Source organism: Odocoileus virginianus, chromosome 1, assembly GCF_023699985.2.
Source record: "Odocoileus virginianus isolate 20LAN1187 ecotype Illinois chromosome 1, Ovbor_1.2, whole genome shotgun sequence".
NCBI lineage: Eukaryota > Metazoa > Chordata > Mammalia > Artiodactyla > Cervidae > Odocoileus > Odocoileus virginianus.
Window position 1 is genome coordinate 70173100 of NC_069674.1, and position 27729 is coordinate 70200828.

Below are 27729 nucleotides of genomic sequence, written 5' to 3' on the forward strand. Positions count from 1 at the left end.
GACAAGATACCATGATCTTAGTTTTTTAAGTGTTGAGTTCCAAGCCAGCCTTTTCACTTTCCTCTTACACCCTCATCAAGAGGCTCTTTAGTTCCTCTTCACTTTCTGCCATTAGAGTGGTATCATCTGCATATCTGAGATTGTTGATATTTCTGCTGGCAATCTTGATTCCAGCTTGTGATTCATCCAGCCTGGCATTTTGCATGATGTACTCTGCATATAAGTTAAATAAGCAGGGTGACAATATGCAGCCTTGTTGTACTCCTTTCCCAATTTTGAACCAATCAGTTTTCATAGGTCTGGTTCTAACTGTTGCTTCTTGATCTGCATACAGGTTTCTTTTCTTTTTTCTTTTTTTTTTTTTTTTTGCACAGTAAAGCGTTTCTTTATTTATTTTTTTTCCCATTTTTATTTTTATTGAGATAAGTGCTCGGGCCTGGTGCACTGGGAAGACCCAGAGGGATGGGGTGGAGAGGGAGGTGGGAGGGGGGACCGGGATGGGGAATACATGTAAATCCATGGCTAATTCATTTCAATATATGACAAAAACCACTGCAATGTTGTAAAGTAATTAGCCTCCAACTAATAAAAATAAATGGAAAAAAAAAAAAAAAATGCATACAGGTTTCTTATGCAGCTAAGGTATAAGGTAAGGTAGCCTGGTATTCCCATCTCTTTAAGAATTTTCCATAGTTTGTTGTGATTCACGAGTCAAAGGCTTTAGTCTAGTCATTGAAGCAGAAGTAGATGTTTTTCTGGAATTCTCTTGCTTTCTCCATGATCCAGTAGATGTTGGCAATTTGATCTCTGATTATTCTACTTTTCTAAACCCAGCTTGTTCATCTGGAATTTCTCAATTCAGGTACTTCTGAAGCATAGTTTACAGGGTTTTGAACATAACCTTGCTAGCTTGTGAAATGAATGCAAGTGTATGATCGTTTGAACATTCCTTGACATTGCCCTTCTTTGGAATTGGAATTAAAACTATTGGAATGTGGCTACTGCTGAGTTTTACAAATTTGCTGACATATTGAGTGAAGCACTTTAACAGCATCATCTTTTAAGATTTTAAATAGCTCAGCTAGAATTCCATCACCTTCACTGGCTTTGTTGGTAGTAATGCTTCCTAAGGCGCACTTGACTTCCCCCCTGAGCAGCTTTTACGAGGAGAGGCAGAGTATGCAGTATTAAGAGGAAAGACAGCAGAAATATACCCTGAAACAGTGGACCAGAGAGCTTCAGTTAAAGACAGTGCAGACTTTCCATAGCTCTTTGGAGAGGATGCTGTTCTGTTAAACTCAGTTTTTAGGCCACATAGACCTAAGTGTAACTGGATGACTTTGCTCCTTTTGGAGCAATTTTGACCTGAAATGTCTCACTCACAACAGTACCTAATTCAAGGATGTGTCTACCAAGAGGAAAAATGATATCCAATAACTATCTGGTGAGAAATTAATGTCTTTGAAGACAGAGAGGTGGAGGAGGAGGGGAGGAGAAGGGGAGAGCACTTGAGTTTGTGCCTGGAGGAAGGCCCTCTATTCAGGTTCACTCTCAGATGGTTTATATTTGATCTCTGGATTTAGAGTTCTCTTGAATCAGCACAGGGGTCTGTCCTAGAATTGAAGTACTGACACTGAAGGACACAAGGAGGGAAGAAGCCAGTGGACAGTGTGAGATAGCAGATGGATTTGTGTTCCAGTTCTGTTTACTAGCTCTGTTGTTGACACGTGTTTAAATGTTGGCAAGTTACTGAAATCCACTGGTTCTTGATAATTCTCTTGTATTTTTCAAGTGGGAATGATAATAACATCTAACACATATAGTACTGACTGTGTGCGTGTGCTCATTTAATCTTCAAGCCACCCTGGTATTATCATCTGCATTTTCCTGGAGAGGAAAGTGAGGAACAGTGTTTGAGAAACTGGCCTAAGGTTGCACAGTTCCTTGGTAGTGGAACAAAGGTATGAACCCTGGCTTGACTGCCTCTAGGGTCCGTGCTGTCAGTCTTTCCCTTCTACTGCCTCTGCGGTGGTAGTAAGATAATAATATGGGTAAGACACCTGCACAGACAGGGCATTTGATAAATGGTAGTGCTTGAAGAGGGATGGAGAGGGAGGGCAACAGCAGGAATTCTCAGCTTTGTAGTGAGTGAGGAAAGAATCAGGTTGACTTAAAATAAGTTCTTTTAGCCTGGATTCTCATGCATTTTCTAACGTACGCCCATAGAGCATACACTTCCAGAATGATTTTTTTTTAAGATTTTAGTACTTTTTTGCTTCTAGATTTAAATCTGAAACTGAATACCTTCAAGTCAGTGCTTCAAAAGTTAAATATACCCACTGCATAAGTGTGAGTGTGGGCGCACATACTCTTCATTATCTTGTACCACTACTTGAAAGCTATTCTTTTCATATCCATTTTCGTCAGGCTGGTACCTCACAGATAAGCTGCAATGAGGATGTTTTCGGGAAGTTCAGTGATTACCTTTCAGCATATAAAATCATGGTTAGCTTTGCTGAGGTATTTGTGTACATTAACCTAGCAAAGAAGGCAAATAATAGACAAGACAGATTCTGTAAGTAAACATTTATTCATATTTGAATCAGATGAAAAGATTAAAGAATCACATAAAGGAACTCCATAATTCATTTTCTCTCTTCACTTAAAATATGACTAACTTTCCAGACTGCATTTTTAGAAGAGTCTACTTTTTTATTAATTGATGAAAGTTTTTAGATATCCTTTTTTTTCTTTTTAAATTGTATTTATTATGGAGGGTAATTGCTTTACACTGTTGTATTGATTAGATATCCCTTTTGAACAAAGAGCAAATGATGAAAATGAAACAAATTATCTTAAATGTTTTTTCTTACACTTTTTATATAGATACAAGTTAATATATTTACTAAACTTCCTGACAAAATATTCTACCATACTTTCTGAAAGTGTTTGAAACAGTAAAATACTTATTTTAAAATTTTATCATTTTTATATATGAAGGTTACATTTATCACAAATCAAAAATCTCTAATTAATGTACTTTCCCTTTATTTCGTGATATCCCATCCCCAGATGCCTTATTTCTTGAATTCCACAAAAAGCCAGAAAATGCTTCTGCCCACTTTAATAATAACCATGGCAAATAACAGACTGAACAGATTGGAGTAATCCACATCTTTAATCTATAAAAATACACCCAACATGAATGTGTAATTTTCCTACTACCTTGGTTATTTTTTGGTAATAAAGCCTTCAGAGTATTTCTTGGAAGTGAATAGCCTACATTTTTATGAGGGTATGTACATTTTATTTTCAAGATGGAGGAATCATAGAAATTCTAGTTAAAGCTCTGAAGACCCAAGGTATGCACATTAAAAGCATAGAAGAGTATTCCTGAGGGAAAATGGAGTTCATACAAGGTTTAGTCATAAACTTAAAATAACTGAAGACATGTCAAGGAAAAATGACATCCTGGAAGGCATAGAAATGTGTATCACTGTCTTAAAAGGTATCATGGAAGCATCTTGAGAACAATTAAAGACATTGTGAGCTTAATCTTACAGAACTATAATGTGGATAAAGGAAATTCTTACATGGATTCCTATCCTTTAACCACAATTTTAAGAAAACAGGTGCTAGATATTTTTAAACTAGACATGCAGTGGTTTGAAGAACTTAATGAATTAAAAACATTCATGCTTTGTCAAATGAATAGTTGTTTTATAAAGTTATATTGATTATTTCTTGATACGGAAATCATAGATTGTGAATATTCCTATTTTTCACATGTGTGTATGTGATATTCAAAAGGAAAATATATCTGTAATATCAGTGCTTTAAAACCTGTCAAGACAGTTACCAATCTCATAAGGCCCACAGTTTGAGAGATATACTTTACTTTTTTGTCCAGAGTTAGATCAAGAGAGCCATACTTCCTGAAGTGCTTTCTTTCTGTCATGGTACAATTCTCTTGCAAAAGAATTCCACAGAAAACAATTTTGTATGAAAGTTTGCACATAGCCACAACAATGAAAATAAAACATTGATTTCAACTACACTATACACATATATATTTTATGTGTATATACCTCCCTGAGATTCACAGTGTAATTAAATTCTTTTATCATATATCCGATTTTCTCTTTTTCAAGTAATATTAAAATTCAATGTATATATCCTATTATCTAGCATGCAGCAGGGGAAAACACCATCATACCTTTAAATTCATTATCAAATTCAAATTAAAGTTACCCAAGAGTAGGCTTCCAAATCACATTTATTACTTAGATGACATGCTGCTGCCGCTGCTTCTCCTAAGTCACTTCAGTCGTGTCCGACTCTGTGCGACCCCATAGACAGCAGCCCACCAGGCTCCATCGTCCTTGAGATTCTCCAGGCAAGAACACTGGAGTGGGGTGCCATTTCCTTCTCCAATGCATGAAAGTGAAAAGTGAAAGTGAAGTCGCTCAGTCATGTCCGACTCTTCACGACCCCATGGACTGCAGCCCACCAGGCTCCCCCGTCCATGGGATTTTCCAGGCAAGAGTGCTGGAGTGGGCTGCCATTGCATGAAAGCCATTAAAAAGATCACTATGGCGGATGCAGTAAACTGTGTTTCACAGAACACTGGAGGCTGATATTGCCTCCTCTCCTTCTCCTGGTTCTCATTTTATATGCCTACCTCTGCCTGTTATATCTGCCTTTGTGAGCTGTCCTCCTGTTTTTCTTCTGTTCATTTAAATTGTACTCAGAAAGCTAAGGAACTGAAAGGAGTCTTAGTGATCATGGACCAGCAGTTTATAGTCGTTGGAACTGAAGCTTGAGAGGGAGCACCCTGACCAAGGTCAGGCAGCAGCAGGTGACAGAGCTAAGGGCACAGTCTTGTGCTCATGCTATGCTGCCTCATGTGCATAAACAAATATGGGAAGCCTTAGCTTTTTCCTCAAAACACAATTCCAGCCTGCCTCTTCAACAGAGCCATTTCTTTTTACTTTTTCTATCATGGTTTGCTACAAGATATTGAATATAGTTTCCCATGCTCTGCAATAGAACCTTGTTAACAGAGTCATTTCTGATTGTGCGGCAAGGGTGCTGGTTTGCATCCAGGCTGTACTGCCATTGCTATATAAACTATAGGCGAGTTTTTACCTCCATTATCTTATTTTCCTAATGGGTAAAATGGAGAAAATAACAGCTCCTACTGTGTAGAATTGTTAAAAGCCTTAAACAAGTTCATGAAGTGCTTAGAATAGTGTCAGGCCATAGTAAGTGCTCAAGAAGCATTAGTTGTCCTTATAGTTGTCCACACTAATCACTCTTTCTCTTCTCTTTTGTATTTTTCACAAATAGCACCCAGTTAGTGCTTGCTTATTTTCTAGTTGTTTTACTTAGAATGTTAGTTTGTTCCAGTTTTCTCTTCTCAGCTGAAGTCATTTCAATGACAGGACAATGTCCTGTATTTCTTCTGTGTACCTAAATATTGTCTAACCCAACGTTTGATGCAACACAGGGATTTTGTAAATATTGCTTTCTTTGCTGACTCACTCAGAATGTCTGGGAACTGGTATTTATTCCATCTCCTTAGGTGATGCTGCTGTGTAGCCAAGTTGGAGAACTGCTGTGCTGAACGGTTGGACTGTAAGAATGTTATCCTATAGAGTATTTACCCACAGCAGGGCGTGAGGCAATCGCAATTCTATATCTGTCTTATAAAATTCTTTCAAATAATATGCAGTCTAGACATTGACTCACTTTCTCAGAGGAGCTTTGAGGAGTGACGAGGTATTTGAATATGAATTCTGTTACCAAGGTTCTGAGACCCTGAAGCCTTATTTTGTTTGATTCATTTCCCTTCCCACATAATTGCGGCTGTAACTTTTGCTTTTCCTTTCTGGCCAGGCTGACTCCTGCAGATGTGTCATTTTCCACACACTGGATCCCTGCTTTATGCCTGACCAGAGAGGCATGGCATTTCCTTAGTCACAGCTACTGAGTCTCCTTCTGCACTCTATGATTTCCCTGGAAATCTGTCATCTTCCCTAACCTTGTGGTTTCTCTGACTTGGTGACTTTCATCCTTTTGTTGCAAGATACAGCTTAAATTTATATATAAATTTACATTTATGTATTTACATTTATATATAAATTTACATTGAATGAGAAAAAAGAGCATTATTAGGATGTGTCAAAATATATACTGTTCTTCTATTTCTTTGGCCAGTATGACCTATTCTTGCTATTCTAGAAGATTCTGTTTCATTAGTTGATATAACGTGTGTATAATTTATAGTCTTTTATTTTTATAGTTATTTGTTTTATATTTATTTAGAAAATATTTCTTGAGTATCTGCAGTGTGTCATACATTGTGATAGTTGCTTGAAATACAAAGATTAAAGACATGGTCCCTCATAGACTCTCTGTAGAGGTAGTCAAGAGTATGATGGAGTGATGCATGAACTGTTGTGATGGCATGTAGGTAGGGCACCTATTCAAACATGGAAATACTGTACCAGATGCTACCATATGTATTGGGTAATTTAATTCTCCAAATAACTTTAGGATGAAGTGAACATGGTGTTTTCATTTTATGGACTAGAAAACTATCTCAGAGAGAAGCCGTTTACCCAAGTTCACAAAGCCAAATTATTAAATTTTTAACTGTCCACTCATGGCAATGTTTTTTTTTATTAATACACTTTATTATTAGAGCAGTTTTAGGTCACAGGAGAATTGAGTAAAAGGTACATAGATTTTCCATACACCACCCTCCTCCAACCTTCTGGGTATCTTGCACCGTAGTGGTATCTTTGTTATAACAGATCAACCTGCACTGACCCATCATTGTCACTCAAAGTCCATACTTTACACTAGGTTTCATTTTTGGTGTCATGTATTCACCATTGTATTGTTATATGGAATAGTTTCACCGGCCTAAATTCCTCTGTGCTCTGCTTATTTATATCTCACTTCTTCCCTCCCAACCCCTAGCAACCACTGTCTATAATTTTGCCTTTTCCAAAATGTCACATGGTTGGAATCATACAGCATGCAGTTCTTTCATATTGGCTTCTTTCATTTAATAATATGTACTTATTTATTCAAGAAGGACATGGCAACGCCCTTCAGTAATTCTTGCCTGGAGAATCCCATGGATAGAGGAGCCTGGCGGGCTATAGTCCATATGGTTGCAAAGAGTTGGGCACAACTGAAGTGACTTAGCACAGCACAGGACAGCACAACACTTATTCATGTTTTTTCATGGCTTGATAGCTCATTTCCTTTCATCTCTGAATAATATTCCACTGTTTGGATGTACCACACTTTATTTACCCATTCACTTACTGAAGGATGTCTTGGTTGCTTCTAAGTTTTGACAGTTATGAATAAAACTGCTATATACATCCATGTGCTGGTTTCTGAGTTGACATAAATTTCCAGTGTATTTGAGTGAATACCAAGGAGTGTGATTTCTAGATTATATGGTTAGAGTATGTCTATTTTTGTAATAAAATGCCAAACTATCTTCCAAAGTGGCTATACCATTTTGTATTCTCACTGGCAATGAATAAGAATTCCTGTAGCTCCATATCCTCACTAGCATTTAGGACTGTCATTATTTTGGACTTTGGTCAAATATTAGGTGTGTAGTGGCATTTCATTGTTTTAATTTGTAGCTCTCTAATGACATACGATATTGAACATCTTTTTATATGCCTACTTGCCATCTGTATAACTTTTTTGCCTGTTTTTAAAAATCAAATTCATTTTCTTAGTGTTGAGTTGCCTATTAATATTTTATTAATAGGTAAACATGAGAAGATCATCTTATTACAAAGGAGAAAAAGCATCTCCTGATAATTCAGTTGGGAGCTGACCCGGTACTCAACTATGCCATGATGCTCTTGTGTTGAAAATGAGCAGTTTCATAGGTCATCTACTCTGAGACAGAGTAGATGTGGTTTGAGACAAAAACAAGACCACTTTTTAATCATGCCTCAATGCAGACAAAAGCAAGGACACAGTACAAACCAAAAGCATGATCAACATTCCCTCTCCTTGCTAATGTGATTGCTGCTGCTGTTATCAACCTCAACTTTAGCTCTTCTCTATTCCTCATGTCTCATAGTTAAAATTAAGATACTTAGTGATAAAATTGCTCCTACTTTCTAATAGTACCAAGATTGGAATCAAAACCACCTTTCCCTGGAACCTCCCCAACAAGAGAGGGGGTTTCCAGGATGCAAGACCTTCAGTACTATAATCAGGAAATAATCTAACACAAACCCAAATATTTTAACAAGCTCCTGGTAACATCCTCCTACTGAGATACCTCCAGTTTCTCAGTAGTGTTTGGTGTCCCAAACACTACTGGAAGTGTGCTGCAAACACTTCCAGTAAATCCAACCTTGTTTCACTGCGGGTGTGGTCCTGGTGGTCTTTGGTGATGGGTAAAGACCAATCAACAAAATCAAAATTAAGCAAATATTATAACAGTTTAGTAGATTGCTCCTTAACAATAATGTTTTAAATGATTAATTTCCTTCTGACAATAGAAAATAGAAAACCGCACAACTTATAGGGAAGCCAGACAGCATGTTGAATCTTAACATAAAAGAAAAATGTCCAAGGGGAATGGGGGGAGGAGGAGGAGAGGGAAGGGAAGAGTTTCTCCTAAAACGCATTAGTTGTGTTTTTTAAGATAGTGTAACTTGCTTAAATTTCTTACGTGACATTAACAATAAAAGGCTGTTTTAATATTAAAAAAAAGAAAAATGTCCAGAAAATATTGTTATGCCATCATATGAAGGACTTTGTTTTGTTGTCTTTATAACAACACCCTTTCCTTTCTGTTTGTCAGGTATCATGTCTGACCACCAGTTTGGTAACCAGTTTATGTGCAGTGTGGTGGCCTCTCATGTGAGTCATCTGCCCACAACCAACCTCAGCTTTGTCTGGATTGCTCCACCTGCTGGTACAGGCTGTGTGAATTTCATGTAAGTACCCAAAGTATCTGTGACTGGTACAGAAGGCAAATGTGTTATCAAACCAAACTTGGATCTACCCGCCTGTGTACAGTAAAATCAGTCAATTGACAGCATCTTGTGATGAAAGGAAGTACAATGTTTATTGCAAGGCACCAAGGAAGGAGTCCAGGTAGCTAGTGCTCAAGAGACCTTAACTCTCCAGTGATTTTTAGGAAAAGGTTTTTAAAGACAGGATGAGGGAGAAGATTCCTGGGTATGTGATCGGTTTGTGGACATTCTTCTGATTGGTTGATGGTAAGGCAATCAGAAGTCAGTATCATCAACCTTCTGCTTCCAACCAGTCTGGAGTCAAGATGCTTGTGGCACATACAGTTAAGTTCTACCTGGTGGGGGTTTCAATATCTGCAAAGTAGCTCAAAGGCTATGACTTACGATATTACCTCTTGAGGAGGAACTCAAAGTCCTTGAATTTTTTTAATAGCTAAACTATTATTATTTTGTCTTGCTTGACTGTTTTCCTTTGTTTCTGCCTTTTCTTCTCCAATTAAATTTATGCTTTGGCACTCGGGGAAGGCCTGAGAGGCTAAAGTTTTTCTACAACTAACAGGCAGGCATGCATAGGCTTCCTTAGTAGCTGAAATGGTAAAGTGTCTGCCTGCAATGCAGGAGACCCAGGTTCAGTCCCTGGGTTGGGAAGATCCTCTGGAGAAGGAAATGGCAACCCACTCCAGTATTCTTGCCTGGAGAATTCCATGGACAGAGGAACCTGGTAGGTTACAGTCCATGGAGTCACAAAGAGTTGGACCCGACTGAGCAACTAACACACACACACACACACACACACACACACACACACACAAGAGGCAGGCGCAGGACATGCAGTGGTCTGTCTGCAAAGACCCCGTAGAGTCCTGCTCAGTTACATAACCTCTCCGAGGTTATGTATATACTATTTAAAGGTATTATTTTAGCAAATTTAACCTTAATTAAGGCCACTCATTTTGGTGTCAAAAAAGGCCAAAATTGCAACAACAACAAAAAAATTCAATAAGATAAAAGTATGTGAAGAAATGAAGACAATAGGGAAATGATTTTCAGAAAGTAAGATGAAAACAGATACAAAAAAATGCTATGAGGATCCATACACAATTTAGAAGAAGACCAGAGATTTAGAGATTCAGCTTTTAGCTAAACCTAGCCACGAGTGCCAAGAGGAATACATAAACAGTTAGCTGACTCAGGGAGGTAAGAAGTCAGAACTCTATAGAAACTTACTGAATCTCTCCTGTGCTCATCAGGAGGAGACAGGGAAGGTTAGTAAGCAGTGTCCCAATAGCATCCTTAGATAAACATTGCACTGTGGTTCAGAGTCTGTGACCTGTGACATCTCTCAATGCAGACTATTCCCCTACTCCTGCCACACAAGTATCACTCCTCATCTTTCTTACTTATCTCTTTTTTAATCCCATTGTATTTATTTCAGTTCTGATGCATGATATACCTCATTTATTTAGGTATGTTATTTATTGTCTGACTGTTCCTGCTGAAGTGCAGGTTCCTTGAAGGTAAGAGTGGTTTCTGTCGTGGTCACTGACTCACCCCGGTTGTCTCATACAGTTCCTGCACATGCTGGAAGCACTACCTAAGTATTTGCTGAACAGATGAGTAGGCCAATGGAATAAGCTCTGAAACAGCTATTCTACGGGCAGTCAGGTGAAACAGGGCCAGAATTCATCCTGGATACTGTTCTATGCCAGCCTTCTCCTCAGACAGCAAGATGCTGTAAAACCTGAATACTCCAAAATTTACCACTGCCTTTTCTTCTCCCTTAATAATATACAGTTCATTGTCAAGGGCGTATGTCACATCACAGATTATATATTCTCTCTGCCTATCCTCTGGGTTACTCAGGCTGCAAACATCAGATTCATCCACCTGGCTGGTTGACATTTAATCCCATCATTTTCTCCCTCAGAAAGTTTTTCACCCTTGAACCCTTTCTTTCCAGTACCTCTTGCTAAAGTGCTTGCAGTAGCTTCCTAACTGGTTTACCTCCAGCCTATTTCTCATCCAGTCTGTCTCACAGTTAATCTTCCTAAGGCACAAAGTGTGATTGCTCAAAGCTTGGATAGCCTAAGACTTTCTTCTAAAGGCCAGCTTTTCGGAGTGGGCTTGAGGGCGCTTCCAAATCTTGCGGTTTATCAACTTCTCTCTTGTCTCCCATTACCTCTGCCTCCTGATGGTCACAAATTGGCAGCACGTCCCACAGTTCCCTAAACATTCCCTGACTTTTTCTCTTTCTCCATGCTTTTCCCTTAGCTTGGAATGCTTATTCTCTCAAATTCAATTGTTAAGTTCTTACTCATTCTTCAAGCTGCCATTCTTAACTAAAAATCTTTTATAAAGCTTTCTGAGATATCAGCAACAGAAGTGATGTGTATTGTCACATTTTGCTTATAACTCTGTTCTGCGTGTGTACTAAGTCACTTCAGTCATGTCTTATTCTTTGAGAGTCTATGGACCATAACCAGCCAAGCTCCTCTGTCCATGTGATTCTCTTGGCAAGAATACTGGAGTGGATTGCCATGCCCTTCCCCAGGGAATCTTTCTGACCCAAGGATTGAACTTAACGTTTCTTGCATCTCCTGCATTGGCAGGTGGGTTCTTTACCATTAATGCCACCTGGGAAGCCCAACTCTGTTATAATGTTGACTATATTTTACTATTTACTTGTATTTGATTTAAATTCTTGCTTTTTCTATTATATTAGATTGGAAAAGGGCAAATTCTTATTTCTTCATGATTCCTCCAGAGTTGGTTCAAGGACTTATATTACACAGGAATCACAGAAAATATCCTTTGAATTCTGCATCCTAGGAGACTGGGGGAGGAGTTATTCTAGGACCTTCCACATGTTCTCAAGTCACTTATATTAAACAGCATGGTAGAGTGGACCCTCTATATCTATGGTTTGTGCATCCAGAGATTCAACCCACCTTGGAAGCAAAATCCAGGGATATGGAGTGCCAACATTGTATCTGTTGTACAATGTTGTCTATTTCTTTAGTTTAATAGTAACCTCTGACTCTCTTTTGGCACAGTTTGTCTTACTCATGTTGGCATTTATAACTTAAATTCTTGTCATTCACAAGCTCTTCATTTAAAACAAGAATTACGTTTTTTGAAAAAACACAAAGTAAATCTATGCCAGCTGTGCAGAACTGCCTATTTCCAAATAGATACAGTTTTTAACTTAATCTGTTTTAAAATGATATTTGATGGCTTGTGGCATCACTGTTCCTGGGATATCAAATTGTATTCTGTTAGAAATAATGTATTGTATGTCAGCTCCAAACAATATTTTATTAGCATTTGGTAAAAAAATACAATTTGGTAATAAGTAATTTTTACTGATTACAAAGAAGTATACACACCCTCACTTGTATTTCCTAATAAAATTTTGATGATGCACTTTGCACCTTTTAACTTTCTTAGTAAATGTTTAAGTCTATGCTTATTGTAAGCAATGATTATGTTGAATGTCACATAGAGTAGCTGCCTCCTGTGTGGGCAAGATGTTTTTATTGATCTCTTTTCCTGATTAGCTTGTGAGAGAGTATAGGGAAACTGAAGATTAAACATGAACTACCAAACAATTCATTTGAAATTTTCTGAGCTAAAGTCTTACAATTTCTTACCTTTGTTTCTTACTGTGGTATTTATTATATGTTGAGTAGAGCTTTATGTAAGGATCAGTATCTATAATTAGTATGTGGCCAGCAATACTTAAAGAAGATTTCTAGTGTTCAGTGTTAGTTTAAACATCACACACACAAAAAACACCCACAAAATCCTATGGCATTTGAAACATAAATATACTTTGATTCTGTCTTTTCTGACTAACCCCCCAAATTAAAGCTTTTACTTTTTAAGGTAGGGAAAATTACTTTTAGGAAATTAAACTTCAACCACACTTACATGCTTTTGTAATGAACTTTGTATGAGGTTTTCATATCACTAGTTAATTCATTGTTGTTATTGTTGGTCAATTGCTCAGACATGTCTGACTCTTTGCAACCCCATGGACTGCAGCACGCCAGGCTTCCCGGTGCTTCACTATTTCCTGGAGTTTGCTCAAACTCATGTCCATTGAGTCAATGATGCTATTCAACCATCTTATCCTCTTTCTCCTCCTTCTCCTCCTGCCCCCAATCTTTCCCAACGTCAGGGTCGTTTCCAGTGAGTCGTCTCTTCACATCAGGTGGCCCAAGAATTGGAGCTTCAACTTCAGTATCAGTCCTTCCAGTGAATATTCAGGACTGACTTCCTTTAGGATTGACTGGTTTGATCTCCTTGCTGTCCAAGTGACTCTCAATAGTGTTCTCCAGCACCACAGTTTGAAAACATCAATTCTTTGGTGCTCAGCTTTCTTTATGGTCCAGCTCTCACATCTGTATATGACTAGTGGAAAAAAACATAGCTTTGACTAGATGGACCTTTGTCGGCAAAGCCTTTTAATACGCTGTCTAGGTTTGTCATACCTTTTCTTCCAAGGAGCAAGCATCTTTTAATTTCATGACTTTAGTCACAGTCACTGCCCCCAGTGATTTTGGAGCCAAAGAAAATAAAGTCTGTCACCTTTTTCATTTTTTCCCTGTCTATTTGCCATGAAGTGATGGGACGGGATCCCATGATCTTAGTTTTTTGAATGTTGAGTATAAAGCCAGCTTTTTTCACTTTTCTTTCACCTTCATCAAGAGACTCTTTAGTTCCTCTTAGTTTGTTAATTCATGTTATTATTTAATTTTTCACATGTGTGTTTTCTTTTTTAACTGGGCTTGAAATCCTCCAAGGTCAGGGACTGTATTAAGTATTTTTATGTAACTAATAGTTCTTAATAGCAAACTATAGACAATAGAAGGCCCTCAATAAGTTTTTTCTTGCTTTATTTTTTATTTTATTTCATTTCTTGAGGTATAGTTGACTTACAACATCATGTTAGTTTCTAGTGTATGGTACAGTTGTTCATGTATATATGCACATACATGCATATATGTATTCCTTTTTAAACCCTCTTCCCTTATAGGTTATTACAAAATATTAAGTATAGTCAGTAAATATTTCTTAATAGCTAATAATGACATATTTAATTGATTCTAAAATACAGAAGTTTTTTTTTTCTTTACATTTTGAAATCTCTTAAGTTGTATCTTACACCTTCCCTGGTGACTCAGCAGTAAAGAATCCTCATGGATTTGATCCCTGTGTTGGGAACATCCTCTGGAGAAGAAAATGGAAACTCCCTCCAGTATTCTTGCCTGGAAAATCCGTGGACAGAGGAACCTGGCAGGCTACAGTCAATGGCATTGCAAAGAGTCAAACACAACTGAGCGACTGAGCACATGCACACATTATGATTGATGGTCTTGGATTTGAAGAAATCCAGCAATTAATATTTATCGTTTACCATGTATGTGGTCTCTCTAGAGTGGGCAGTTGAATCAACACTGCACCCAATTCTGCAACCTCATATTAGTATTGCCAGTGTATGGTCCAAACTCTGTGATTTTAAAACCCAGTTATCTATTTGAATCCTTTTTCAAAGAATCTCGTAGTAAGAACTATGGACTATTTGAACTGAAATACTAAACCATTATATAACTTGCTGTGTGTGCCATTTCCAGAGAAGACTAAGTGGCACTCTGTCTGAATAAGCCATGTTTTATTGATAAACCACTTAGCAACATAATCATTCGTACTGTGTTTTTACTGCCTTTCTCATTAAAAATAATCAAGTGAGAGACAGAGAGAAGAGAATGGCCTAATGATAAAGTTACTAGCTGTACTGGTACAAATATATCAAAGGGCTCAGTAACTAAAACTATTCTGTCCTTTGTTTTATGACATCAATTGATAACATTTACATCTTAAATGATAGTTTCATCCAGAGATCTGCTAAGCGTGTAGTTCTTATGATAATACAGTTTGTCTTCACTTTTGTATTTGATTAATCTTTAGTGACTAGTAAGCTCAAACTTATCCCAAGTTTTTGGATGTAAATTTAAGATTTTTTTCCAAGGGTGAGGAGGTGGTACAGAAAGAGGGAGGAGGAGAAGGAAAAAGGGGGTTGAGGCGGGAAAGGAGGAGGTGAAAAGGTAGAAAAAAGGACAAGGGAAGGAGGGAAGAAAGGATGGAAGGAAAGAAAGAAATCTCCAGGGCATGTAACTCTAACAGTTAGAAACTAACAAGGAAATAGAGTTGTAAAATAACAACTGCAAAATTAATTAATATTTTTGCAAATTTACAACATGCAGTCACTATTCTAAGTAGTTTGCATCTTGTAATCCATTATATCCTCACAGTAATTCTGTGAAGTAGATGCTATTATTATCTCAGTTTACAGATGAGTAGATTGAAGTACAGACCTTCCCTGGTGGCTCAGTGGTAAAGAATCCACCTGCAGTGCAGGAGATGCAGAAGATGCTGGTTGGATCCCTGGGTTGGGAAGATCCTCTAGAGGAAAACCTGGCAACCAACTCCAGTATTCTTGCCTGGAGAATCCCACGGTCGGAGAAAGCTGACAGGCTAGAGAAAATACGGTCGCACAGAGTCGGACATGACTGAAGTGACGTAGCATGCACACAGATTGAAGTACAGAGATGTTAGATAACTTGCTTAACATAACTCAGTGATTGACACAACCTGGATTCAGAAGACAATCCAGTTTCAAGCAAGTGATTTTTGCCACTTTACTACATTTGCCTCTAAAATCATCACATACCTGTTTTATAGGATAAAATGCCTATGGTATTGATATGATGAAAACTAGAGTTTTTAATGAAATATTAGACAAGCGCTGGTTTAGACTTCTGAAATGTGGCTGATTAATATGTCAAACATGGGCCTGATCTTGATATATATGATATAGGTTCATTCTTTGGATGCTGATTATATCCCACCCATTGTCACAAGAGGAATCACATATAGGGAGAGAATGTGTGAATTAAAGGCAAAATTGAACACCATTAGATTTAACTGCTTGGACAGATGCTAGCGTAATATTAGAATAAAAATGGAACATGAAAGAAGATCAGATTTGTCTCTAAATTAATACTGATTTAACCTTAAATGAACTCGCTGCAAACAGCAAACTTTATACTGAGAACAGTATAAAGCAAGCAGTGTTCTGTTTAAGATACTGAAGCAACAACAAAGAATTGAACTTAAGGGCCCAAAGAAGTACAGAGGTGGACCATATTTGAACATTTGATATTTTAAAGGAAGATTCTCCTAGAGGGACCTTAAAATTACACTAAACAAGAAGACAAAAAAAATCATTAAAAAAAATTGAAGACAGTAGAACTTTCTGAACCCTGAACATACTCAAAGTGATACAGATGCAGACATTTGAAATTCTGCCTTGAGTATATCTCTGGTGCCTTTAATTTTTGATGAGAGCCATTCTAGTCTGTATGGAGGAAAGATAGTATGGTTGCCCATTTATTTCCATCGATCAGAAGAAAACATTGGAGATGTTTGCCTTGTTACTTAAATGTTTGAAATAAGATCAGGAACTCCCCCCCAGGTGTGTTTATGGGGAGTGCATTCATACCTATGGATAAGGACACTTAACAGTTGATATATACATATTTTATTTTACTTTGTATTAAAAAATTTTTTTAACTGGAAGATAATTGCTTTACAAAGTTGCGTTGGTTTCTGCTGACAGCAGCACACATCAGCCATAAGAGTGTGTATGTATGTATCTCCCTTTCCTCTGGAGCCTCCCTCTCACTCCCACATACCACCCCTCTAGGTCCTCTCTCCCCTCCAGCTCCTCTCTCTCACTCCCCAGTCCCGCCCCTCTGGGTCCTCTCTCCCCTCCAGCTCCTCCCTCTCACTCCCCAGTCCCGCCCCTCTGGGTCCTCTCTCCCCTCCAGCTCCTCCCTCTCACTCCCCAGTCCCGCCCCTCTGGGTCCTCTCTCCCCTCCAGCTCCTCCCTCTCACTCCCCAGTCCCGCCCCTCTGGGTCCTCTCTCCCCTCCAGCTCCTCCCTCTCACTCCCCAGTCCCGCCCCTCTGGGTCCTCTCTCCCCTCCAGCTCCTCCCTCTCACTCCCCAGTCCCGCCCCTCTGGGTCCTCTCTCCCCTCCAGCTCCTCCCTCTCACTCCCCAGTCCCGCCCCTCTGGGTCCTCTCTCCCCTCCAGCTCCTCCCTCTCACTCCCCAGTCCCGCCCCTCTGGGTCCTCTCTCCCCTCCAGCTCCTCCCTCTCACTCCCCAGTCCCGCCCCTCTGGGTCCTCTCTCCCCTCCAGCTCCTCCCTCTCACTCCCCAGTCCCGCCCCTCTAGGTCCTCTCTCCCCTCCAGCTCCTCCCTCTCACTCCCCAATCCCGCCCCTCTAGGTCCTCTGTCCCCTCCAGCTCCTCCCTCTCACTCCCCAGTCCCGCCCCTCTGGGTCCTATCTCCCCTCCAGCTCCTCCCTCTCACTCCCCAGTCCCACCCCTCTAGGTCGTCGCAGAGCCCCAGGCTGGGCTTCCTGAGTTACTTAGCAGTTTCCCACTATCTGTCTAATCTGCACACTGTAGTGTATATATGTCAGTGCTACTCTCTCAGTTCATCCCACACTCTCTTTCCCCTGTTGTGTCAACAAGTCCATCCTCTACATCTGTGTGTCTATTCCTGCCATGCACATAGGTTCATCAGTACCATTTTTTCTAGATTCCATATATATGTGTCAATATATAATATTTATTTTTCTGTCTCTGAATTGCTTCACTCTGTATACAGGCTCTAGGTCCATCTACCTCAGTTTGACCGACTCACATTCATTCCTTTATGTGGATGAGTAATATTCCACTTGTATATATGTATCACAGCTTTTTTATCTATTCATCTATTGATGGACATCTAAGTTGCTTCCACGTCCTGGCTATTGTAAATAGTATTGCAGTGAATGATAGGGGACGTTTATCTTTTTGAATTATGATTTTTCAGGGTTTATGGCCAGTAGTGAGATTGCCGGGTCACATGGTAGTTTTAGCCCTAGTTTGTTTAAGAAATCTGCATGCTGTTGTCCAATGTGCCTGTATCAATTTACATTCCCACCAGTAGTGCGAGAGGGTACCCTTTTTTCCACATCCTCTCCAGAATTTATTATTTGCAGATTTTTGGTGATGGCCATTCTGACAAGTGTGAGGTGGTATCTCATAGTTTTAATTTGCATTTCTCTAATAATAAGCAATGTTGAGCATCTTTTCATGTGTTTGTTGGCCATCTATATGTCTTCTTTGGAGAAATGTTTGTTTAGGTCTTAGTTATACATAGCTTGGGCTTCCCAGGTGACTCAGTGGGTGAAGAATCTGCCTGCAGTGCAGAAGATGCAAGAGACATGGGTTAGATCCCTGGTTCAGGAAGATCCACTGGAGAAGGATATGGCAACCCACTCCAGTATTCTTGCCTGGAGAATCCCATGGATGGAGGAGCCTGGTGGGCTCCAGTCCATAGAGTTGCAAAGAGTCAGACATGACTGAGCGCACACACACACACGCATGCATAGCTTATTGCAAAAATAAATTACTTCTCATGTAAGGCCAAAATGATTGCATCCACACTGTTTGACAAAACCAGATATGCTATTTTACTAGGGAGTAATTTCATCTGTTTCCTAAGTTACAAGTCTGTTAATTTTTTCCTATTGATCCAGTTTTCTTTTTTTTTTAAACAGACATTCTCCAGCTTGAGACAGATATTTCAAAAACATACCTCTGAATGATAAGATAAATATATATATATATATACATATTTATGTATGTATATATATCTGCACTTAAAAGTGAGTGGCTAGAAGCCTAACTGATACTTCTCATTTTCTCACTGGCCTATTTTTCGTCAAAGTTAAATAGCCAATTAGGCTTGGACAAGGAGATAGTCAAAGTTCAGGGACTAACGTGTGTTCTTATTTATCAACATTTTGTCAAATGAGGTCAAGATGCTTCCTGGAGATTTAATCCTTAGTTTTAGGGAGTATGGTAAAACCTTGAGACAAAATATGTTCACTAATCACCAGGAAGGTGTAAGAAATTATTTTTATTACAGTAATTACACAGCATATTTTTTAAAAAAAATTAACAGCTATTCACAGGGCAAACTATTTCCTTCAAGTTTTCCTGTCTCCCTTATCACTTCCTGTGTCTCCTTCTTGTAAAAAACTACCATGTAAATGGCACTGGTTATATTAGGGAAAGCTACCGGGATCTCAGTGTGACACTTTTCTTTGAGTCAAAACGTCCAGACCATCAGAGAAGTAGAGCTGCTTCATAGTGAGAAAAATTGTCTACTTCAGAAATGAGGTATTCTTAATTCGGGGCCAAAGATGGACCTGCATCTGTGAAATTCTATCCCACAGTAAATAGTTGTTGGTGACTTTTTTAATGTTCTTTTTTCTTTTTATGTAGAAATAGTAGTTTCTCCTAATGTTAAGTCTTAAAACTCTATGGCAAACCCATCCTTTTCTTCTTCCCTTCCATTCCTGTAATGTAATTGTCACTTGTGGAGGGCACTTAAGTAAATGGACTAAGGTTTGGAATCCTTGAAAGTGAAAGAGAAAGTTAGTCATTCAGTCATGTCCGACTCTTTGCAGACCCCATGGACTATACAGTCCATGGAATTCTCTAGGCTAGAATACTGGAGTGGATATCCTTTCCCTTCTCCAGGGGATCTTCCCTACCCAGGGATCGAACCAAGGTGCTCCTTATTACAAGGCCTTGTGGTTTAGACGGGATTACTACTCTATTTTGTGCTTCTTACTTGAAAACGCATGTAACTCTTGTGAAAGCAGAAGGACCCAAATCAGTAAATCTAAAAGCTTTACATGTTACAGTTATCAGCAGTTCTCCATACCTGATAGAAATTTTCTAATGAGATGTGGGCAGAGATTTGAGTTATTTCTGTTAGTAGAATTCAGCGGAACCAGTTTTAGAAGGCAAAAATGTGAAATTACTTCTTTTTCTTTAAACTGACTACACAGTCAATAAAAGTGATGACAAAAATGTCTGGGAAACAGGTAAGTAAGCTTTTCTCATGCAACAGCAATTCCACGGTTTGCCATCATAATCACTGGGTTAATATATACTAGCAAGAGGATTTTGCTTAATTCTGCTTTAAGATTTTTAAATATTAAGACATTATTACAAATATGAAATAAATTTTGATTTCTTCTTCCAGATAAAAATTTTTCAAAGAACTTGTCCTCTCTGACTTATTTGGACATACTGTGTGTATATATACAGATATCTATATATGTGTATCTGTGTATATGTATGTGTATATATATGCACACATGAGTACATGCATATATACATATATATACACATATGCATATATACACACATATTAAAAATTTGTTTAAAATTGTACTTTCTAACATGGTAGCTATATGTGATTATTTAAATTTAAATGATTAAAGTCAAATAAAACTAAATAATCAGTTCTTCATTTGCACTAGCCGCATTTCAAGTTCTCATTAGCCATAAATGTCTAGTGACTATTATATTGGACAGCACATCTAGCACATTTCCATTATTATAGAAAGTTCGGTGTGCAGTACTGATTTAGAGGATTGAATGAATTAATTTTTCCTCTAATGTTGCCTTAACATTTACAGAATGTAAATAAGCATATACTTCAAAGGACATTGATTTTGGAGTTGTACTGTGAACTTGAATTATCATAACTGCTAACCTGGACAAGTAGGGAAGTTTTATGTAAAAAACTGATTACCAAACTCATTTTAGTTCTGTTTGTCAGTGCAGCAGTTACTATGGTCCTTAACTTTATGGGCAGTGCTAGGCCACGTGTGACAGGTGAGGATTCCCTCTGGCTTCCTTCCCACACAGTGCTCAGGACTCAGAGCTGCTCTTTGGCTGCCCTGGTCTCTCCATGTCCCCAGTTCTGAGCCTCAACCGCTGCTTTGACCCTGCCAATCCCTCGTTTCCCCCCCATCCCCTGCCACATGTCTCAAGTTCTGGGTCTTTTCAAGTATGCCCTTGTGACATGAAAATTTACTACCATGTACCTAACATTTAAAATTGACTGATCTGAAAGGCTAATCATCAATAGGAAAGTGAGTGATGATGAAATTTGGAATACCATGTGATGATGATGGTGATAATGATAAGAAAGAAAGAAAGGAAGTGAAGTCACTCAGTCATGTCTGACTCTGCGACTCCATGAACTGTAACCTACCAGGCTTCTCTGTCCATGGGATTTTCCAGGCAAAAGTACTAGAGTGGGTTGCCATTTCCTTCTCCAGGTGATAATGATAGTAGTAGTCAAAATAGCAAATTCCATTTGGTGAGCACCAGTGTACCAGGCAAACTACTAAATTCCTCTCCTCGAACCACCTACTGAAGGAAGAGCTCAAAGAGCTCAGAGACAGGTTGGTTTTGACCTAAAGCATGTCCTTTTAACTACCACCCTGTATACCACTCTGTGTCACTTTTTCACTTTCACTCTAAAAACATGCCCTTTTAACTACCATCCTGTATACCACTCTATGTCACTTTTAAAATATTAATAGTAACTATGAAAGACAGTATAACAACTTGGAAAATGCTTAGAATATTAAGTGACAAAAGCATAAAAAATTATTTCAAACACATTAAAATTATGTTTTCAAAGGACTTCTGGCATCATGGAAGCCTGAGTTGGCACAGGAAAAACTTCTTACACTGAAATTGCATAGAAACTTTGACTGAAATGATTAAAATATATAAAAAACTGATTTGAGAGGGGAAAAAAAAAACATAATTCTGGGGAAAATGGGAGCTATCAAAACTGTATCAGAAAGTAGGAACTGACATTTTGGTAACCTATGGGTATTTTAAATCTGGGTTTAGGTCCTAGGCCTAGAATTCTGAGTGGCACCTGTAGGTACAGTCATGATATAGGGGAGGACAGGAATCAGGACCTGGGCTTGCTGCATGAAGCTTATATCTTCAAAGTATTATTCACCTCTGCCTGGGAAAACAGCAAAGAAGCTTGTTATTTGACTGAAGCCTTTGGTAAAAATAAGTCACTTAACGAGAAACAAAAACTCTCAGCATGTGAGAAGTCTAGTTTTACATTATTCTCCTGGTATGGAATACCAAAGTAAGAAATTGGCATCTTGTAGAAGCTTTAGAAGGGGAAATAAAAAGAATGAAAACAGGCATATTTCAAGAGATCATGGAGGATAATTTTCTGGAATGAAGACAGGAGTCTTTTCTATTTAATCAAGATAAGTAAAATAAATTAGCACTGATATAGATCATAGTGAATCTTCAGAAGGTCAAAGACATAGAAAATCTCAAAGACAAACAAAAAGAAAAAGGCAGATAACCTGTAATTTTAGTCTAGCAGTGCTTTTCTCATAAGCAACAATAGCCAACCAGTGAAACAGTATCTTCAAAGTGGGGAAGGAAAATAATTGTCTTCCCAGAATTCTATACCTTGATGAAGTATCAGTCATTGTGAAAACATTAAAAAAATACAAGTTTTAATTGTTTTTCCCACACAGTGATAATTTTAAAGCAAGTTTTTAAGGAATGTGCTTTAGAAAAAAAGAAAACAAACTCAGAAGATATAGGATGCTTGAAATTATGGTGTAATACAATAATAATTATGAGTAAGAATGTTAGAAATTCTAAATGAACGTTGAAGATACAAGTAAATGTATATGTATACTATAAACCAATAATTATTTTAGGATAGAGTTTAAAGACAAAGAATAATCAAAATACTAAGCAACATCAATGTGTAAGAAAAATCAGTATTAAAATTTTCTAAGGTCCTCCAGTTGTTCTGGAAGAAGATTATAGGCTTAGTTAAGAATGATTTTTGAAAACATAAATGTATAGATCAGAAATAAGTGCATAACTTCCAAAATAGGGGGTGGGATGGGGAAAGAATGAAATAAAATTTGATCCACCAAAGCTAGTAGAGGTGATGGAATTCCAGTTGAGCTGTTTCAAATCCTAAAAGATGATGCTGTGAAAGTGCTGCACTCAATATGCCAGCAAATTTGGAAAACTCAGCAATGGCCACAGGACTGGAAAAGGTCAGTTTTAATTCCAATCCCAAAGAATGCTCAAACTACTGCACAATTGCACTTATCTCACATGCTAGCAAAGTAATACTCAAAATTTTCTAAGTGACACTTCAATGATATAAGAACTGAAAACTGCCAGATGTTCGAGGCTGGATTTAGCAAAGGGACTGGAACCAGAGATCAAATTGCCAACAATCCATTGGATCTTAGAAAACCCAAGAGAGTTCCAGAAGAACATCTGCTTTATTGACTATACTAAAGCCTTTAACTGTGTGGATCACAACAAACTGTGGAAAATTCATCAAGAGATGGAAATATCAGACCACCTTAAGTGCCACCTCAGAAACCTATGGAGATCAAGAAACAGGTTGTTAGAACCACATATGGAACAATGGACTGATTCCAAATTGGAAAAGGAGTACATCAAAGCTGTATATTATCACTCTGCTTATTTAACTTACCTGCAGAGTACAACATGCAAAATGCCATGCTGGATAAAGCTCAGACTGGAATCAAGATTTCTGGGAGGAATATCGATAACATCATATATGCAGATGACACCACCCTTATGGCAGAAAGCGAAGAACTAAAGAGCCTCTTGATGAAAGTGAAAGAGGAGAGTGACAAATTTGGCTTAAAACTCAACCTTCAAAAAATGAAGATCATGGCATCTGGGTCCATCACTTCATGGCAAATAGATGGGGAAACAATGGAAACAGTGACAGATTTTATTTTCTTAGACTCCAAAATCCCTGCAGATTGTGACTGCAGCTGTGAAATTATAAGATGCTTGCTCCTTGGAAGAAAAACCATGACCAACCTAGACAGAATATTAAAAAGCAGAGACATTGCTTTGCTGACAAAGGTCCATCTACTCAAAGCTATGCTTTTTCCAATAGTCATATATGGATGTGAGAGTTGGACCATAAAGAAAGCTGAGCACCAAAGAATTGATGCTTTTGAAATGTGATGTTGGAGAAGACTCTTGAGAGTTCCTTGGATAGCAGATCAAACCAGTCAGTCCTAAATCAGTCCTGAAAATTCATTGGAAGGACTGATGCTGAAACCAAAGCTCGAATACTTTGACCACCTGATGTGAAGAACTGACTCATTGGAAAAGACCCTGATGCTGGAAAAGACTGAAGGTGGGAGGAGAAAGGAACAACAGAGGATGAGATGGTTGGATGGCATCACTGACTCGATGGACATGAGTTTGAGCTAGCTCTGGGAGTTGGTGATAGACAGGGAAGCCTGGCGTGCTATAGGGGTTGCAAAGAGTCATACCAACTGAGTAACTGAACTGTACTGACTGAAAGAAAGGGGGAAGGCAAGTATAAAAGGCATAGGAGTATAAAATGTGATATAAGATACTATACATATGTAGGTACATATATATGTGTGTGTGTGTGTATACAGAAACACATACACATATATTCACAACAAATGTAAACATTAAATTCACCAATTAAGACACTGTAACTTTCAGAATGTAATTTCAAAAATCCAGCAATATACTGCTTCCAAGAGAGAAACCTAAACATAATGGCACACACACATTAAAAGCAAAGAGTGGGAAAAATGAAATACCAGGAAATTTTAAAAAATATTTTTATTTATTTATTCATTTGGTTTTGCTGGGTCTTAGTTGTGGCATGTGGAATCTTAGATCTTCATTGTAGCAAGTGAAATCTGTAAATGCAGCTTTTGAGATCTTTTAGTTATAGCATGCAAACTCTTATTTGCAATACGTGGACTCAAATTCCCTGACCAGGGATTGAACCCAAACCTCCTGCATTGGGAGCATAAACTAACTACTGGATCACCAGGGAAGTCCCCAGGAAAATGTTCGCCAAAAGAAAGTTGGTGTCACTGTATTTTTTGAAGTATAGTTGATTTACAGATGTCACTATGTTAATATCAGACCAAACAAGAAAAATTAATAATACTAGGGATAAAAGAGGAGATTGAAAAATCTGACTTAAAACTCAACATTCAAAAAACTAAGATCATGGCATCTGGTCCCATCACTTCATGGAAAATAGATGGGGAAAAGTGGAAGCAGTAACAGATTTTATTTTCTTGGGCTTTAGAATCACTGTAGATGGTGACTGCAGCCAGGAAATTAAAAGATGCTTGTTCCTTGATAGAAAAGCTATGACAAATCTAGACAGTGTAATAAAAAAGCAGAGACATCACTTTGCTGACAAAAGTCATCTAGGGAGGGGGATTGGGATGGGGAACACATGTAAATCCATGGCTGATTCATGTCAGTGTATGGCAAAAACCACTACAATATTGTAAAGTAATTAGCCTCCAACTAATAAAAGTAAATGGAAAAAAAAAAAGTCCATCTAGTCAAAGCTATGGTTTTTCCAGTAGTTGTGTATGGATGTGAGAGTTGGATGGTAAAGAAGGCTGAGCACCAAAGAACTGATGCTTTCAAATTGTAGTGTTGGAGAGAAGACTCTTCAAAGTCCCTTGGACTGCAAGGAGATCAAACTAGTCAATCCTAAAGAAAATCAACCCTGGATATTCATTGGAAGGACTGATGCTGAAACTGAAATTCCAGTATTTTGGCTACCTAATGCAAAGAGCCAGCTCATTGGAAAAGACGCTCATGCTGGGAAAGATTGAAGGCAGGAGGAAAAGAGGGTGACAGAAGATGAGATGGTTGAATGGTATCACTGACTTAATGGACATGAGTTTGAGCAAACTTTGGGAGATAGTGAAGGACAGGGAAGCCTGGTGTGCTGCAGTCCATGGGTTTGCAAACAGTTGGACACAACTTAGTGACTGAACAACAACAGCAGGGATAAAATAATGACTTAAAAACAAGATAACGTGCATAAACACAGAGCTGAAAGCAATATGCAAAATTGAAAATTGCCTTTGAGCTGGCAAATACTGACTGCATATTTTCTAATATTAATATTTGAATTGAAGTAGTATTATAAAATTATTTGAACGAAAGTGTCTCTAAAAAATATTTGTTGGATGAATGAGCAAATGCATGAATATACAAATGAAAAACATACCTTAATGCATAAAAGTACCAGAAGACTGTGTCAGAAAATTAGAGTTTCTCCTTTGTTATTTAAACTTCCATGCATGCACTCGTGACATCTGACTTTATGTTGTAACATTTTAAATTTAAAGTCACAAGTCTCATAAAATTTGCTTTAAATTTTTTTAAAAAAACAGTTTGAGGAAATAAAAATATTTAAACCACATATTTTCTGGAATTCTTAGATCACCTTTTAAAAATTGAAGCAGTTCATATTGAGAAGTTGTCATATTTAGCACTGAGAAATATTGAATAAAATTATTTCCATCTCCATTTAGCACCTCACAATACTGAGATCAGGTTTTGTTTATCCACATTGGCAAGTCCTAAGCTGGAAACAAAAATGTGTTAGTCAAATCTCTTCCATTTGTCTCCACTACTGGTATTTATAGAAGGGATTATGAGTAATATGAACATACCAGTTATCTGGGCTGACATATATTTCAAAGAGCAATGCCCTAAAATATTATGCGAAAGATAAACAGTAGAAATGCTTCTAATTAAAAATGTACACTGTAGTTGCAAGGAGTTGGTCCCTTAATCAACCCCTGGTTTTAACTTAAGCAAATATATTGAAAATATGGCTGTAAAGCTAAGCTACATAAGCCTTTCTTCTAAATCTGCCTGCAGGCATTAATGCTCAGATTTGAGATGGCATCCTTATTTGCTAAGTGCAAAGATGGTTACAAAAGAGCTTTTCTCACTTTGAGGATAAAAGCTAAAGTATTCTTTAATTTTGGTTACTGCCTGGCTTCACTCAGCACCATAATAGTTATTTGGCTCAAAACCAAAAAGTAGCAATGCAGTGCTTACATGTCTATGGATCAAAATTAGATGAAAAATTGCTGTTTCTCATCTCCAAAGCTATTTGCTGCACATTTTATAACCCTCAAGATGCCTTTTGTAATATATGATAACAGAGCCAACTGCAGCATCTGCCTGGAAAGAGATTACTTTAATTATGGACTCAATGTCCTATTTTCTGCAAGTGATCCCCAGAGACAGGCTTCCTGCCGGAGGAGAGGTGCAAGGATGCACATTAAAGCTTACATGTCAACCATGAAGAGGTGGATAAAGTGAGACAAGGACACCCATAAACTGCCTTCATTTTCCTAGTCTGTAATGTAATGGAAGAGTCTATAGTGATAGGTTTTTAATTATTCCAGCATCTGTTCTTATGAACTTCTGATGGTAAGGGCAAGACAAGCTTATAAAAGAGCGAAACCTTTGACAACTCTGTACAGGAAACACTGTATTTAAAAGGTTAGGTAAAACATCATCTCCTTTAAACTTTCTTCTTCCAAATTGAAAAATATAGGTGCTTTATCAGTAACATGTTATAATATTATTAGAAAGAGAAGCTAAGTGGTTTTCTTGTCAATCTCATTCCCAATAACACATCAAGTGCCTCATTATTAAGAATTCATTTGCCATTAAGTATAGTAGAGCTGTTAATAATGAATTTCATTTAGGATCAATGTGTATATCTTGTGTATTTCTATGGAAGTTCTTTATAATTTAACACCAATTTAACATTATGAGTGGACACTTAAAGCAAATTTTTACCTTGTTTGTATTAATATTAATTACAGAATTAG

At 37.9% G+C, this 27729-nt stretch overlaps 1 protein-coding gene across 3 annotated transcripts in view; it reads left to right on the forward strand.

Annotated features, from left to right (window-relative positions):
• The window catches only part of RELN (reelin), a 534275-nt gene that overhangs the window by 147750 nt on the left and 358796 nt on the right, over nt 1-27729 (forward strand). For all 3 annotated transcript variants that reach the window (XM_070469617.1, XM_070469611.1, XM_070469614.1), the window contains exon 3: nt 8858-8993. In XM_070469617.1, the coding sequence (XP_070325718.1) occupies nt 8858-8993 (136 nt within the window). The remainder of the gene's footprint in view (nt 1-8857; nt 8994-27729) is intronic.